The sequence below is a fragment of the Dermacentor albipictus genome, chromosome 3 (genome assembly GCF_038994185.2).
Source record: "Dermacentor albipictus isolate Rhodes 1998 colony chromosome 3, USDA_Dalb.pri_finalv2, whole genome shotgun sequence".
Taxonomy (NCBI): Eukaryota; Metazoa; Arthropoda; class Arachnida; order Ixodida; family Ixodidae; genus Dermacentor; species Dermacentor albipictus.
The window spans coordinates 47,147,696-47,165,320 of record NC_091823.1 but is presented as its reverse complement, the minus strand read 5'-3'; the positions used below and the strand labels follow the sequence as shown (position 1 = coordinate 47,165,320).

The 17,625-nt window shown below is 48.0% G+C and overlaps 2 protein-coding genes across 2 annotated transcripts in view; one reads left to right on the top strand and one right to left on the bottom strand.

The window, feature by feature from the left end:
- Window positions 1-14,980, bottom strand: part of LOC135898160 (uncharacterized) — a 42,566-nt gene extending 27,586 nt beyond the window's left edge. Inside the window, exons 1-2 of the mRNA XM_065426942.1 lie at window positions 14,825-14,980; window positions 8,270-8,456 (exon numbers count right to left, since the gene is read on the bottom strand). Of these exons, the coding sequence (XP_065283014.1) occupies window positions 8,270-8,456; window positions 14,825-14,830 (193 nt within the window). The 5' untranslated portion in view covers window positions 14,831-14,980. The remainder of the gene's footprint in view (window positions 1-8,269; window positions 8,457-14,824) is intronic.
- Window positions 13,485-17,507, top strand: LOC135898159 (uncharacterized). Its single transcript, XM_065426939.2, has 3 exons — window positions 13,485-13,501; window positions 15,873-16,217; window positions 16,813-17,507. The coding sequence occupies exons 2-3, from the start codon at window positions 15,967-15,969 to the stop codon at window positions 17,453-17,455; spliced, it is 894 nt and encodes a 297-aa protein (XP_065283011.1). The 5' UTR covers window positions 13,485-13,501; window positions 15,873-15,966; the 3' UTR covers window positions 17,456-17,507.
- Window positions 17,508-17,625: the final 118 nt, after the last annotated feature.

Genomic DNA, 17,625 nt, shown 5'->3' with positions numbered 1-17,625 from the left:
GACGCAAAGCTCGCGTCGAGAGACAGCGCCGACAATTCAAGGGTGACCCGTACGTAACGTACGTGGACGTGGCGGCGTACCCTGTAGGGGGCCTCTTCGCGGTAGCCGCCGTGAACGGGAGAGACAACTCATTGACCCTCGCGGCCTCCGTAAGGGCAGAGACCCCAGCTGCGGCTGAGACCATAGCCGCGGCGCTGGTTATAAAACAAGACGACAGGATAGGCAGGGAAGTCCATGTCGTTACCGACTCGCAACAGGCCTGCCGTAACTTTACGAACGGACGAATACCGCTGCTGGCGGCTCAGATTCTAGGCCCGAGGCTGCAAGAATACCACCAAATCACGTGGACGCCGGGTCACGCAGGTCTGGAGGGGAACGAAAGGGCGAACGCCCTAGCTCGAGCGCTAATCAACCGAGCGGGGCAAGACCAATCGTCTCATCAATCCCCACCCTTTACCTTCATGCCCCTGCCATCCAATTACTGCGACCGACTTGACATCCAGCGACTCAACCGCAGGATTTATCCTCCGCCTCACAAAAAGCTCAGCACTGAAGATGCTGTAGCTCTCCAACTTATAACATTTCCAAACCTACACAGATACAGTAAAATGTTCCCACATACATATCGCGGCATCTGCCCCTGGTGCGGCGACACACGCCCTACACTCTTTCACATCTCGTGGGGGTGCGAGGGCAAACCTCAACACTTAAAGACTCCTAGCACGTCATTTGAGCGGTGGGAGGTACAGCTGACCGGCGATACCCTGGCGGGACAAGAAGCTCTCGTCCAGCAAGTACGTCGAGCAGCCATGGCCAGTGGAGTCCTGGAATGAGGACACCACCCACTCGACCTCAAGAGCAACCACCTCGATGGTCCGAATAAATGTTTTCTCTCTCTCTCTCTCTCTCTCTCTCTCTGCCAGTAGGGTTTAAGTAGATTGGTGTTCTACACTTGGTGTTGTCCTTCGTTTTCCCGGTACCATGATTACATAGTTTCTTTTAGGTAATTTCTGAGTTACGTCAACCGGTCCTTCCCATTGAACCTGTAGTTTGTTTTTCAATGAGGGTTTCAGGATCATTACCTTTTCCCCAAATTCAAAGCGTCGCGTTCGTGCCGTCCTGTCATAGTAATGCTTAGCATTGCTCTGTGCCTTATGCATTTCCCGCCCTGCTAATTCTTGAGAAGTGTGCAAACGGTCCAAGAGCTCTAGCACGTATTCCATAATCGAAGGATCGTCCGCCCGGCCTTCCCCGGCTTCTCGAACAATGCGAAGAGGGGACCGAAGGCAGCGACCATAAACGAGCTCTGAAGGTGAAAAACCTGTTCACTCGTGCGGTGCACTTCGAAGCGCGAACATTGCTGCAGGCAAGCAAACTTCTCAATCGGCTTTTTGCTCATGACAAATGGCTCGCAAAAGCCGTTTCATGACCTCACCTAAGTTTAACGCCCCTTTGCCGCTGTATACGCGCCTGTGAACGTAACATTTAGCAATTAGTTACGTGACACATTTGCACATTTTCTACACTGTGAGTCAACGTTTTTCGAATGTTGCCAACATTTTACCGTGTTTTTTTTTTCCAAATCCCCCCTCAAGAGAATGCGCCAGGTGAGTTTATTGTCAAATGCGTGCGACCGCCGACATCTCCAGCACGGTTTGCGAACATATTTTCTGGAAGTTTCTACCGAATAGCTGAGCATGGCTAATGACGGTCGGCATGTTCTTATAAATGGAACATGTATCTGCAGTTACATGATCTACCTTTTCTTTTGTATGTGCGTACGTTCCGCGGGTCGGGCCGGTATTGCACCACCTTCGAGATCGGCCCACATATGGGGAGCTTTTTGCTTACGTCAACGACACGAATATTTCCTTGGACGGTAGACGCATATACAGCTTCGCTGTAGAAGTCAAATTAAGACGCGTGTTTTGTGAGGCTGTCATCAGTGATGTGTGCTGCTCCACGTCGAACTTTGATTAAGCGCAATATATATAGCATGTCGGAAAGGGTACGAATGAAAAATTCCGTCATGCCGTTATTTTGAGGATGGTAGGCTGAGGCGGCGCGATGTACAATCTCTTTAAAAGTGCTTCGATGACGTTTGAGAGAAATACGTGGCCACGGTCGCTTAGTAATTCACGTGGTGGACCATGTCGCAAGCTTGATGACGTGATGAAGGAGAAAGTAAGCAACGTCTTTCGCGGTGGCGGTTGGCCGCGAAGATGTTTCAGCATACCGTGTGAGGTGATCAACGGCGACAATGACCCACTCGTTGCCTTCAGGAGTTTTCGGGAGGGGACCGAAAAGATCGACTCCAACGCCGTCGAACGGTCGCGCAGGGCAAGGCTGTAGAGGCTAGAGGACCGGCGGTGCTGTGATGAGGTCTCCTGCGGCGCTGACACGTAGGGCATGACCGAACATACTGGCGAACGTAGCAATATATGCCGTGCCAGTAGTACTGCAGGCGAAGACGGGAGTTCGTTTTGAATGTGCCAGCATAGCCACATGGGGGTCTTCGTGGAAAACGCTGCAAATGTCCGAGTGCAGATGATGACGAATAACAAGAAGCCATTTGCGGCCGTTGTTAAAGTAATGGCGACAGTACAAAAAGCATTCGCAAACGGCAAAGTATGGAGCTTTACGACGAAGGATGCGCGAGGGCGATCCAGGCGAAGATCGAGATATATGGTCAAGCAGCGATCTTTGCACTGTTACAGAATTCAGGTATCTTTGCACTGTTCCACCGGCACGTCGGTAATGGTAAGAGATGAGGAATCGCAGGTGGCAGTTGTTGAGCAGACAGGTTCAGAAGGCAAAGGCGAACGGGAGAGGGCGTCAGCGTCAGAGTGTTTTCGTCCAGGGCGATAAATGACACGAATATCATATTGTCACGTGGTAGTGACGGCGAAGAAAGAAGCAGTACGGTGGAATACAAAACTAGCTTTTATTGGGCGAACCTGTGCCCACAAAACAGGCTACACTTATAGCACAACGAAAGCGGCGAACACAGTCGGCGATCGTCGAAAATCTGATCAGCGGGTCAAGCGCGTCGGCTTTTATACAGCAATCATCGAATGTTCCAGATTAAACGTTGGGACCCGCATGCCTTCTAAAATGTTCTACACCATTCGTGTCAAGTGATGAAATCAGATAACACAACGTTCGGCGACAACAGACAGCGGATAGAAGCATCGATAACTTTCCAGAAACTTCGGATACATGCAGGCGCGTCCCGCGCTGTGCGATAACATTTGTTAGGCGACAAAACTTGTCGCCCGATAAAGACAAGTACACGTGTCAATATCCTTGAAGACGTAAAGCCCAGCGAGCGAGGCGCGCCCAGTGGGATCTTTCAACAACGATAACCAACACAGAGCTTGGTGGTCGGTGACAACGTCAAACTGACGACCGTAATAAGTACGAAATTTACCGATTGCCCAAACAATGGTCAAGCATTACTTTTCCGTTACGGAGTAATTTGATTCTGCCTTCGTTAGTGGACGGCTGGCATATGCCACAATATACTCGTCAAAGCCATGCTTGCATTGGGCGAGTACGGCACCAATTCCGATACCACTAGCGTCCTTGTGGACTTCAGTAGGTGCGGTAGGATCAAAGTGACGCAGTATTGGAGGGGATGTGAGGAGTCGGCAAAGCGTTGTAAATGACTCATCACGCTTGGGATTCCAAGTCGAGAGGTCAGTGCTGCCGGCAAGAAGCTGCGTCAAGGGGGGATTAATGGAGGCCAAATTGCGGATTAAACGCCGGAAATACGAGCAAAGGCCAATTAAGCTAAGGAGCTACTTTAGAGTGCGGGGCTTGGGGTAGTCGGCAACCGCACGAAGCTTTGCAGGATCGGGTAAGATGCCTTCTTTCGAGACTACGTGGCCTAAGATCATAAGTTTACGGGCGCCAAAATTACATTTTTTTTTCGAGTTTAGCTGTAATCCTGCGGGGGTGAAACACTTGAGAACTTGTTGAAGGCGAGTGGTGTGAGAGGAAAAATTTGCAGAAAATACTACTATATCTACTACTATAGGTGGCGTTCTGGTCGTTGAGGTGTGTATTCAAAACGTCACGAAAATACCCTACAGGGCGGCGACAGTGGCTCGCAACATGTCCAGCGATACCGCAGCCGTAGCAGACGGGGCGGTTATCCGGAGTACGCGGAGAGGGTCCGGGAGGTAGGGTATACGTATATATATGTGTATACATATGAGCACAGTAGCATTCGAAAGGCGTCGTCTTCGATGCCCTAAAAAGATGACGGATCTTATCGGATTCGGTCACTGATGCATTGACGCGCCTGCAAAGGTCGACGACGTCTCCTATGTAGTTGGTGAAGTTCTCACAGGGCTGCTGGGAACGGTTGCGCAAGCGATCTTCAGCACGAAGCTTTCGCTCCGCGGGCCCAACCGAAAACTTACGTGAAGGTCGGATTCGTGGTTGCGGAACTAAACACGCGCGACGGCCCTGAGGCAGAAGACCGCATTGTTCGACTTGTGAGTATCCTCCCATTTGCTGTGGGGCACACACACACACACACACACACACACACACACACACACACACACACACACACACATATATATATATATAGTGTGTGTGTGTGTGTGTAAGTATGTAAATATGGAACCACAATAATGAAATCGAGAAGAGAGAAGTTATGGTACTTTAGAGCGCTGAGCCCTACTGTTGGAAACCATATAAGGGTATCCGACTGTCTGAAAGCAGTCTCAGAGGAGAAAATTTGCGGATCGGTATTTGTCTGTAGCGTCCAGAAATAGCCAAGAAACTATTCAGCCTGCTTTGCTGTGTCATAGTGCCGATGTAAAGCTAAATAAGGAGGTAGTTACACTGTCGAAGGCCGCGAGCTTTAAAGGAAGTAGGAGAAACGTATAAATGAACTCGGGCTTGAAATAGTAAGATACGGCTGGAGTGACAAAGTAGAGCGAAAGTAGGCTCCGAGTTCCCTTCTACACATTTTGTCACGCTGCTCGCTAATTGTGATAGCAGCGATGTTGTTCAGACTCACGTTAGTCAAATCATTCTTAGTGGTCAACTGCAGACCAAATGTCGCGTAGCTGCATAATCTGGCAAATAGATTTTAGGTCGCCTGACTTGCACAATACCGGCGCGAAGGCAGATGTGCGACAGAGGCTATCAAAATAAGCACAATAAAACGTCGCTCTCTTGTTTAGCGCCCGCTTTTGCCGCTTCTTATTCTATTAAGTAACGTATGTGCGGGGACCACTGAATGGTCAGCACTCGTAAAGGGTAATCAATATGCTCAAAGTGTCAAGCGATGCGTACTGCTGTTATAGATGATAAATTTCTGCATTGTGCAAAATGTATGTAGAACTGTTAGCGGGAAAAGCAATGCATTTTACCGCACACACGTGTTCAGAATGTATTGCTCGAAAATGGTTCTAAGCAGGAAGTTTCTAGCAAAAGGGCATGTTATGAGAACTGGCTTGACTTCCAGTTTGCAGTTGCAACAGCCCACCTATTAACTACAAGTAAGAGTGTATACTATATAATATTTTACTATTTGTTAACAGCGGTGCCACATTGCGTCCAATTTTCTTAATCGCGTTCGTTTATTTAAGAAAATGAGTTAGCATCGAAGTGCCGTCTCTTAGAATAAACTAACTGTCGTCGATTGCTTGTCTTTGTGACTTTGCGCGTATTCGTGGATTTTGCTATAATTGTATCTTGCAATGGGTGATAAGGCACACGATACTTCGTATGATGTATCGAAAAGACAGATACTGATAACGTCTTCATGAATGTACGATGAAGCAGATATAAAATAACCAAAGAATATCCTAAGATAGTATCTAAGGTAAAAGTATTTTCGATACTGCTAAGGCCTGCTCGCTACAAATTCCTATTTGTTCCTACGTGCGCCATAAGGTCTCTACACCCACGCCGACAACAAAGAAACGAAATGGGTACCTGTGGAAGAGTTGTGGCCTCGGCATAGTACAGGGTCACCACTCTGTTTGTCGTGTTTAAGCAAGAGACTCTGGTTAAGGGCGGACAAAGAAGTCAAAAGCACATACATTGTGCCCCACGCATAATTAGTACAACTCGAAGAGCGTTGTGCTCTGCTTGGCTAAGCACCGAACGCAGCAACAGTTAGGGTCGGGGATGTCAAAAGGGGTAGCTGGCCCATTCCATCGTCCGACTCATCCACGCTAAGGACGGTGTTGAAAGGAGGCACGTGTTCATATCGAGAACGAGGCGCGTACTGGGTTTATTTACAATATCTACATGAGGAGCGGAGAACGTTACGTCTCATCAGTCTAGCATGACTGAACTGAAGCATCCTGAGGAGCCGAAAAAGTTCGCTTAAACCCCCTCGGTCCTCCCTAGATCCCTAGGCCAAGGAAAACTGCTGCTCCACCTTCGTCCGATCCGCGCGTCCAAAGTCGCCGAAGGAGCCGCGTTGAGGGCGACGGTTCACAGTCACTCCCACATTTTTGTTCACTAAACACACAGAAAGGAGAGGCGCTTTGCCGACGGCGATTGTCACATTTGACTCAAGCTTGCGCGTCTTGGTTCCTGGGATGACCCAGCAGTTAGCTGGAGCCTCTGTCACACGACCGTGGCGGTTACCGGAGTCTGCGAGGTAACGCCGTAGAACACCCTTTTTTCAGGAGTTTCTTGCTCCCATTGGTCTGTGACGGCGACAGTGAACCAACAAACAACACTCGATCCGCCAAACGTGTCTCACCTTGCTGGCGCCGCAGGTCTGTCCGAGGGGGACGCATTATTAGGCTCACGAAGCGATTTGTCGCAGTGGGACAGGAGAGGCTAGACGGTCACCACTCCCGCTGGCCTACCGCAACAACGTGCAAAAAGAAATAATAAACTCTAGGTTTTTACGTGCCAAAGCCACAATATGACTATGAGGCACGCCGTAGTGGGGGACCCCGGATTAATTTTGACCCATTGGGGTTCTCTAACGTGTACCCAATGCACGGGTGCTTTCACATTTCGCCCTCATCGAAATGCGGCCGCCACGGCCGGGATTCGATTCCGCGCCCTCGGGTTTAGCAGCGCAACAGCAACTGCGCCACCAAGGCGGGTCCAAACACTCGTTGAACCACGGCACGTAACAAAAGCATATATCGTGTACCGTTTAAAGCCACGGTTACCGCTCACTGAGAAGGCGACGGCATTTATTAACGATCGCAGTATTACGGATATCATAAGTCATGCATGCAGCTCAACTCGTTGATATCCCTCCTCGAGGACATCGGCTTATCCGCTCGACGGGTTTATCTAGGTTACCTAGTTTTAGTAACAAGATGACATTAACGGCCTAATTGGGAGGGGCGTGTCAGCAGAAATACTGATTCCGCGGAGGCCCTGAAACAGCTTCCCGGCCGCGGAACACAATCGGCATGGCCGATTGCGAAGTGCGAGTGTCTCTGCCGAGGTGGCCATAGTTATATCAGCGCATAGCCACTGTCTGTCCGCGTTCTCGCACATAACGCAACTCACGAGTCATAACATAATGTTCCCGGACTTAGGTATTTATTTATTTATTTATTTAATACTTCAAACCCCGTACAGGTCCAAGCAAGTAGTAGCTAATCAAAGAGTCGTGCAAACTATTAGCACCCCTTGTCGCATTATGTCCTTGAACCGATTCGTGACAAACCGGTAAGCATTATAATTTTTGTTTTTTCGATTGAGGTACGGTTCAGGTCAGGCCACTCCCAAAACTATCGGTTCGGATTCGGTTCGACGCATTGGTCTGTACGCCTTGAAAACTGGATGAGGGCGTGAATTATTTTACAGCGAATAACGTTCTTTTGAGCTCTTCTAGTCGCATTAACACATTTCGCTGCAAAACAGCACAACTGCACCGAGAAACACGCGAAGTGAGGCGGTGTGAGAATTGCATGACTGCCCTCTTTGCGCATAACTTTATCAACGTTGCTTGCTCAGTGCATGCGAGACGCAGTATAGCGTCTGTGTCAGTCCAAGCCGCAGGTGCAGCGCGCCTGTCTCCCCGTCCTCGCCCCATGGCTCTTTGCAGCCATCAGTCAAAAGAGAGCTTTAGGTTAGGGGACGCGAGCGGCATGCGCACGCAAAAACTGGGGGCGACGGTACTGCGCATGCGCAGACACAGACGTAAGCGTCTGCGCGTGAGCAGTACCATGGCCCCCAGTTCTCGCGTACGCAAGCCGCTTGCGTCCCCTAATCTAAAACGCTCAAGTTTCTGCCAAGCCCTGCGGTAACGTTTAGCACTTACCGTCGTAGGGCGCTGCCGTGCCAGTGATCTCAAGCGCACCTGCGTCCGCTGCACCATCACCCTGGAAATGAGTTGCGCTCGTGGGTGGCAATGCCCCTATGGTGCAGTTAAACGCAGCATTGGGGTCATTTTGGCTCTTTACAGCTCTGAGACACATTAGGAGCAGCAGTTTCGGGAAGACGGCTGCCTGCGCCGTTAAAAAAAGAAAAAGAGAATTAGTTGCCACGCGACTCCGCCGCGCACGTTGCATGTCGATGAACCCGCCGGCAAAATGTACAGACTACCATCAGCTTGCGTTCTACCGCCTTGAAAAACCGCGGGAACATGAAAACTCTTTCGTTTCCCACGGCAACGAGCCATCGAAGTTTGGCAGCCTTCGGGCACACAAACACAGACTCTTGTGGGGGTTATTTCCTAAATCCCGCGTGGCGTGTGGCAGCTGCCCGGTAGACATCGATGACAGATTTGTCGCATAGAAACATCAAGCTTTTCGAGGATTCAACAACGACAGGGCACGTACGTCCGTTCGCTTTGAGTACAAACGCGAAGGCTCTCTCAATTCCTGTGGAGAGGCGCGTATACAAAGGAGGCTTGGAGAAGGAGAAAAATAACAGCACACACCAAAGAAGTCTACGAGTTTTTCACGTTCGTCCACACCACTCTCGCACACCACACGTGTGACCGCGAACGTGCTCGAACTGTGGGTCGGGGAGGAAGGGGGAGGAGGGCCCCAATCTCAGAGGCCATGACGTTTTATATGCATACAGTTTCTTTTCGCCTATAGCCGGGGAGCGCCTTCGAGCGAGTCGCGGCTACCAAGTTATCTGGAAAAATGTAACGGTTCCAAGACTTACATTAGGAAATGCATTTGTTTGAAGTCGGAAGTACAATCGGGACTCGATAGCAACCGAAGGTCACTGGGACGCCTCATATTGGGCTGCTCACGAGGAGACTACAAAATCAAGCCATGCAGGACAATATGGGCTGGACAAGTTTTTAAGTGAAGGAAAATCAGAGCAAAAGTGATTTCGAAGAACGACTGAGGTATATGAAAGAACGTAAATGGGTTGCGAGAGTGTTCATGTATTCGTATAGGAAAAACATTACTCACAGTGGAGGAAAAGAACTAGAAAGCTTACCAGCAAGTATGCGACCGGTACGTGTGCGACATGACAACAAAGAGTGTTAAACGCAAAGTCAGAAAGGCTGAGACAATCTTCTGGGTGGTGGCAATGGAAAACAAACCGGCCGTGGGTAACTACTTAAACGGTAAAAACAAAATAAGGAAACAATTTGTGATATCTCAAAGGGAAGCTCTTTACTTTTCGAAGCGAGATCAGAATGCCTAAGAACGCGTATATAAAGCGAGGTACACTAAGCAAGAAGCATGTGCTTGCTGCGGTAGAGCTAGGAAAACGATGGAACACGTTTTATTAGAATGTGAAGATATTTACCCGGTTGTCGGTTTGGGCTCCGCTGGTCTTCTTGAAACCCTTCGGTTCAGCGATAAGGGGGGGGGGGGGGGTATTAAACATTTCCCCAACAAAGCTTAGTAAAAGACGATCGGAGGTTTTGCGTCAGACAATTAGGGAGATTACAAACAACTAAGGCTTGAAAAAATTACCATTAATGGTTCCGAAAGTGTGATGCTGAGTTTTTTTTATTATAAAAAAAAACGACAGGTACGACATTTAGTTAAAATTAGAAAAAGAGATTGGCGATGAGACCCACTGGCTCATGGGGGACGCTCACAGCATCCATCCATCCATCGAGTAGGATGTCTCAATAGCACCGCTTCGCCGCTATCGAGCCATCGTAGGACATGACCAGCGACGCTTCACGAATGCAGGATAAATGTATGCAAGTTTGATTTGAAGCGTGGTACACTGGCCGCGAGATCGGCCTATAAGAATTGCGGCCAGCAAATTCACGAAATTAACCCTTCCGGACACAAAATGTGTGCTGAAGATGTAGTTCCATCAATATTTTCGCCCATTTAGCATATTTGAATACAGGGAGCACCAAAACAGGTTAAACATTGCGATTTCTTGTATATTTTTTTATTGCGGGATTTATTTTGCCACAAATGAACACTCTAAGCATTAACTCCGGGCCTTATTTCTGGTGCACAAGCGATATCGCCTACTTCCCGTTACTGTGCTTGGAAACACGCAGACACCTTAGAAGTTCCCGTGATAGTCACTGTCACAAACAAGGATAAGAATAAAGTCTTTTACTGGAGCAGCCTGAACGTCTATCTTTAAGTGCCTTTTCTCTTTCGAACACACTTGGCACGCAACCAATTTTGAGAAACAGGTCTAATAAAGCAGCATCCAAGATACATAAAAAGCTTTTAAGAGTAATTGGCTTTGCTAGAATTTCCGACTTTCAGATATCTTGCCGTGCACAATCGTACCAGATATGAATCAGTTCAAGCAGTTAAGAAGTGGTCAATACTTGAAGTGCAAGGAACACTTGAGGCATATATATATATATATATATATATATATATATATATATATATATATATATATATATATATATATATATATATATATATATATATATATATATATATATATATGTATATATATATATATATATATATATATATATATATATATATATATATATATATATATATATATATATATATATATATATATATATATATATATATATATACGCAGGAAAGAGACGACGAACTTTTTGGAAGACTTCTTTTACTTAACGTTTTCGGCTGGTGGACCAGCCTTCGTCAGAATACCATATTTATATATATATATATATATATATATATATATATATATATATATATATATATATATATATATATATATATATATATAAATATATAGGCAAAGAGTAATTCTTCAGGCTACCTTTCAAACTTTCAATATATATATTATATATTTATATATATATATATATATATAAATATATATTTATATATATATATTTATATATATATATATATATATATATATATATATATATATATATATATATATAGCAGGCAAAGAGTAATTCTTCAGGCTACCTTTCAAACTTTCAAACGTAAAAAACTTGAGTGGTGCTACAAGGTAAACAGAACAAGTGTTTAATTTCAAGAGAGAGAGAGAGAGAGAGAAAACATTTATTTATCATGAATTTGGGCGTCTTCCTCGCAGGGTGGAGCCCTTAGTTCAGGGCCCCATTGGCTCGCGCCACTCCGCGTGCCCGCGGGATCAGCCGTCGCTGCTCTTGAGGGTTTGAGCTGGTCAGCGCAGTCTCCCAGGAGGAAGGGGAAGGTGAAGGAATAGGGGAGTAGCCCGGAGGGTGTGGGCACTCCCAGGTGCAATGATATACTGTGGGCTTTGCTCCACAATAGGGACAGTATGAGGGATATTGTGTGGGGTCGGATATTGTGTCTCGGTCGGTGGACCGATAGAAACTTTTGAAATTAAACACTTGCTCTGTTTACCTTGTAGCACCACTCAAGTTCTTTATATATATATATATATATATATATATATATATATATATATATATATATATATATATATATATATATATATATATATATATATATATATATATATATATATATATATATATATATATAAAAGTTGGACTTTCCGGGTTTAAAAAAAATGCGAGGAGGAGTACACAGATGACATTTTTACACCTAGGTTATGCGGCCAGGCGGTCGCAAACTGTGAGGATAATTGTCGTCGTAATGTCAGTACTTCATTAAAATCGATAATTAGCTTTTTCTTTACTGCAGTTAGCATGTATGTTTATATTGAAGCCTCAGAGGCGGTGCCATTTGGTGAGCATTCCATTTTGTACAACTTTAGTAACGCGCCTGTGTCCCCGAGATATGCATGTCTGAAATTTCAGCCCAAGCCGTCTAACTACGCATGCGAGACGGCGGCGCCCGCTATATGAGGCCCTTCCCTAGTGTGGCGCATTTATTGCGTGTGACGCTCCGTCTGACAAGAATGCGGGGTGACAGGCGGCGGTGATTACTTTTCGTTCTTGGCCACCGTTTTCGTTCGTGGCCAAGGAAACCGAAGGATGACTTCGCGTGGCGGCTTGGCAGAGGTCTTTTCTGAAGCAATGACTTGCAGAGTTGGCGACAAAGCGCGGTGCCTTCGTACACGTACTGTCGAAGCAATCAAGTGCAGGATTCGGATATTGGCTTTGGTTTTATTTTTATTTTTTACATTTCGCAGGCTCAAAGTCATGCAAGCGCTAGGCATGAAACAACGGTGACAGCTGCCGGGCAGCACATTAGTTCCCAGTGGTGTTCCAGGGGCGCTGTATGTGTGTACCTGCCGAAGTGTGTGATTTGAGGGCCCTGCATTGCCTACGCCTGAAAAATTGCTGTGAAATAGGACGACTGTCAACTGGCGCGAGTAGTGCACTTCATTGGTGTATGCCTGACGATTTTTTTTTATTCTTCGCGGTTTTGCGAAAGTGCCGAACAGATCGGACATCGCCTCGCAAGCGCATCGTGTGAACCCCTGAGCTTCAATTATGTGCCTTTGCCACTGATTGCCTCTACTGAGCTGGGCCGTTGGAAGAAGCGATTTCATAAATCTAAGTTGAGTAAGATTTCATATCACTCGAAACTAATATTGTGTAAGCAATGGTATACTTGAAGCAAATTTCTAAAATGTTTGCATGTTTTTTATGTAAGCCATGGATTTACACTGTCCTTTTATTTTGTTCTTTTATTCCCACTTCTTCCGAAGTAGTGCCGGAATCGGAGCTGTGTGTAACTAAACAAATATGAATTTGACTACGTTGACACAATTTCATGCTCTGTCACAACGACTGGTAGATGAGTTCTAATTTTTAAAAGGTGACATAGAGAATACGGGTCATTAAACGCGTTTTCAAAGCGCTGACAATGCAGGATCGTAAGTTCTCTTTACGCATGTGCAAGGCGCCCTAGAAGCTTTAGTGGTTAATAATGTGCTGTATGGCAGCTGACGCTGTCGCTTTATGTTGTGAGATGGCATTAATTTCGATCATTCCGCAAACAAAGCTTCCATCGCCAAAAAAAAAGAAAGAGAAGCAGTATCGCTGCACCAGAGTGCATAAGAAGAAGTCGTAAGCGGCACGGCGTCTTGTCACCCACTCTTCTAGCAATTGCTCAAAGAAACAGGGCTCGTCTCGCGTCACCCGCACAGTCATTCCTCCGTTTCGCTGGCCAAGGACGGAAACGCTGGCCGACAAAGAAAGGTAATCACCGTCGCCCATCACCCCACACTCTTGTCAGACGGAGTGCCACGCACAACAGCTGCGTCAGACTAGGGAGGGGCTTCGTATGCGTAATTAGACGGCTTGGGCTGACATTTCAGAGGGGCATATCTCGGGACACAGGTGCGTTACTAAAATTGTACAAAATGGAGTTATCACCAAATGGCCCCGCCTCTGAGGCTTCAATATAAACATATTTGCCGTTACAGTTCTGCGGAAACCCGCAACGTAGAGAGAAGTAATTAATAGAGGGGCAAGCAGACATCCACCTTTGCAGCATTTGCTACGAATGGGTGGATGTCTGAGTTTACCTTTATTAATCACTTCTCTCCACCTTGCGGGTTTCCGCAGAACTATTACGTCAAACTGTTGCCTTTGCTTCGAGTTGTTGACAAATTCGTATTCGCCCTGCCATCTGCTAGCCGCCTGGTTAGCTCAGATGGTAGAGCGGCTGCCCCGGAAAGGCGGTAGTCCTGGTTTCGAGTCCCGAACCAGGACGAATTTTTCAACTGCGAGGCTTTTCTTTGCAGGAACCCGTATGGGTTTCCTTTGTAGCACTTGCTACGAATGGGTGGATGTCTGATTTTCCCTTTATTAATATAAACATACATGCTAACTGCAGTAAAAAAAGTTAATTATCGAATTTAATTAAGGATAATTGTCGCCGTAATGTCTTACGGCGACAATTATCCTTACAGTTTGCGACCGCCTGGCAATCATGCATAACCTAGGTAGACAAATAGCTTCTGTGTACTCCTCTTCCCATTTAAAAAAATCCCCGGAAAGTCTAACTTTGAACACCCTGTATATATGGCACGCTGACCAAGCTCAGACATGGACTTTATCAGGCATGTGCATACGTCACAAACCGACAAAAGGTCCAAAAAAACCTGCGAACCCACGTGAGTTCTAGGCTGCTGGGGCTAATTTTCAATCGATAGCTTTCGTAGGATGCCATGCAGCCAGCGACCAGGTACGCGATGTAATGACTTTCTTAAGGGCAGAAAACACATTCCGCGTCCATATTATTTTCACGTCTTCCAGGGAAACGGCGCGGTCTGCAGCGAGTTCATGTCACCACGGGGCACGCCAGATTCCGCTGAAACTTACGTGACGCGAAACTGAAAAGTTTCTCTCACCGTCCGTCGCCCGACCGCCTGATAAGACGGTACCAGCAGCGCACATCGCGAAGCAGGGCACAGTGTTCTCTGCGATACGTGGCCCCTACAAACCCTCGAACGGCCGTAACGTGCCGTCCGAGTCAGCACACGCGAGCGAGGCGAAAAAGACGTCATTGCGTCTTACCTTCATTGCGATCGAACAAGAAGCGGGTATCACCTTCGGAGGGAACCATAGGCAAGGTACGGCTCCACGCGGTCAACCAGTCACGCGAGGCGTCCGCAAGACTTCCTCTTCCTTCACACCTACACCACGCAAATGGCGCCGCGCTGCTCCATCTGCGACCGCGTGGCTTGAGTGAGTGAGTGAATAAACTTTTATTGGGTCCAGCGAAACGCGATAGTACGCGCACCCGGCTAATCCCACGACGGGACTGACAGATCTAGCCTGCCGGCCCGATCACGCTGGACGGCCAGGATTTGGTCCTCGAAGACGGGACTTCGCAGGAGCGCGTCCCCTCACGCTCGCTTCTGTGATTCGCGATACATACGCAGCCAATTCAAGGTCCGTCGTGCGCTTCCTCTCGTTTACGGAATAAACGCCGACAGCTGCAGTATACCCGACTGATTGCAGCGCTAACTGCGCCGCCGTTCACCGGGAACACCACCATCCGGGAGGCTTCAGGCTGAATCCATTTTTTTAGACAATTGCGCACATTCTGTGCGACCAGTTATTTCTTTTGCTCTCGTTTACTCGATTTCCATGAGATCAGGCTTGCCCCCACTCATGCTGATGCATGCTGTTATATATTGAAGAAGTTGCGCAACTGCTGCCCGCTCTCTCTCTCTCTCTCTCTCTCTCTCTATATATATATATATATATATATATATATATATATATATATATATATATATATATATATATATATATATTGTTGTTGTTGTTGTTGAGTGGCCGTCGCACATACCCACAGTGGTGGATATATTCTGTACGACTTCTTTTTTTTTCACCTACGCCACGCAAATGGCGCCAGCGCTGGATATATATATCCAGTGAGGATTGTTCTGACATTAAGCGACACAATGGTTCGTATAGCCAATTTGGTGGTCGTGGAGCACTTGTGAAGCACTTCGACGTATGCTATTTTTTTTTCTTCACAGATTAGCTAGGAAGTTTGGGCATATCGACAGCCGATGCGCAATTTACCCAGCGATGTTTTCGCCCTTTATCGAAGTGCGGCACGAGAAGAAGACAATGACGCAGGCAGCGGGGCCGGGTGCGGCCGCTGCGGCACAGGCCACAGCAGCAGCCCGCGAGAAAGGGAAACAATGCCGGGGATTCCGCGACCGTGTTCGCCACGTCGCAAGTCACGATCGGCGTCGGCGGAGCGAGAAAAGGGACCTGTACCCGCGCAGGCCGCTGCCAAGCCCCAACATGCCGCCACCACAGGTCCCGTGCTCGTGTACCAGGTTGCGAAGCCGGCTCGCAGCGAGTCGTCGAGCCACGACCCCGTGATCGTGTACCAGTACCCGAGAGTCGTCGACAGCCCGGCCAAGTCGCCGACACGAGCGACCAGCAGGTATAGTAAACGGCACCTACTCGATCGGCGCTTTGACTCAAGAAGAACGAACAGAATAGAAAGGGGAAGGGGGGGGGGGGAGGGGAAATCACTTGATTTGAGCGAACTTAATTTAAGCACTCACACATAAAATACAGCTGGGTTACACAAATCCCGGGCTCTCTTCTCCCCGATGATCGCCTTCTTTAGCTTGTATTCTCTATCGTGCGCTGCTTCAGCGGCTCTATGCGCTTCCCCTACACTGCTTGTATGTATACTTACTACATGTGCTACGGCTACTGCACGCTGCCTCCGAGGCTGACTCAACGGCGAACTCTCCTTCCAATTTTTTCGCCACTGCCTTGCGCACATTTCTTATCGCTTCGCCTACATTTGTTCATCGTGCCACTAAAGATTTGCATGTCACTACACCATCTTGCCACAACAGGCGTGGCGGCTCAGAGTCGGCTTCCGAATGTCCGGAACTGTCCCTTGTGGCATTCCCGTAGGACACGCGATAGAACCACAGGACATGACGCGAGTGCGTGCCTTTTCGTCGCGTCGCGCGTTTTTACGAGGACGCGCAGCGTTCAAAGAAAGCTGCTCTTCTGACCAGCAGGTCTTCGAGGAGCAGCCGAGCGAGCCCTTCTCCTCGGACTTCACCTCTGCGAAGGGCGACCGCCTCTCCGACCGAGGAGCAGCCGGAGCCGCAGTCGTGCTGCATCATGGACCGCATCGAGAAGAAGTACGAGGAGTCGTCGAGCCAGCTGGACGGACAGCACCTGTACATCGTTCTCTGCTTCCAGTCGGCCATCGCCACGCTGCTCTTCCTACTGTTTCTGTGCGTGCCAGTCGCCATGATCACGGTGGGCGCGCTCAACCTGTCCAACTGCCGGCTGAGCTACGCGATACCGCTCTGCCTGACCGTGGCCGGCTGTGCCTACCTGCTCATACCGCTGCTCAGCGCCGCGCTTGACTGGAACGCCAGCAACAGCTACTGCCCAATCATGATATCGGTGCTGGTGGTGGTGGCCATGGGAGCCTCAACCACGGGCTCCGTGTTCGTCTTCTCTGGCATGTGGCCCTCTGGGAAGCCAGACGACCCTCGGTACTGCCATCCAGCCGTCTACTACTTCTCGTTCATCATGTGGTCCACCTTCATCATATTCATACCCGTCATGCTCGTCGTGTCCGTAGTGGTGTTCAGGAAGTACGGCAGGCACAATGTCCACGCGGCCACGATGCCGTCGCCTAGGTAGCGACATTCCTGCCCTATCCATTTCATATAAAGTGGAGGTTTGATTTGGTTCACTGATTGATCAATTAGTCGAGTCCACAGCACTCGGGTCCGTTTTGTACCAATGACATGGCATCTACAGAGCGTAACGTGCGAAATACACAGAAAAAAAAGAAAGAGACTGTCAGGTTT

Coding starts and splice junctions, on each gene's coding strand:
- LOC135898159 (XM_065426939.2), top strand. CDS start 15,967: ATGCCGGGGATTCCGCGACCGTGTTCGCCACGTCGCAAGTCACGATCG. Junction 16,218..16,812: donor CCGACACGAGCGACCAGCAG/GTATAGTAAACG, acceptor TCTTCTGACCAG/CAGGTCTTCGAGGAGCAGCC.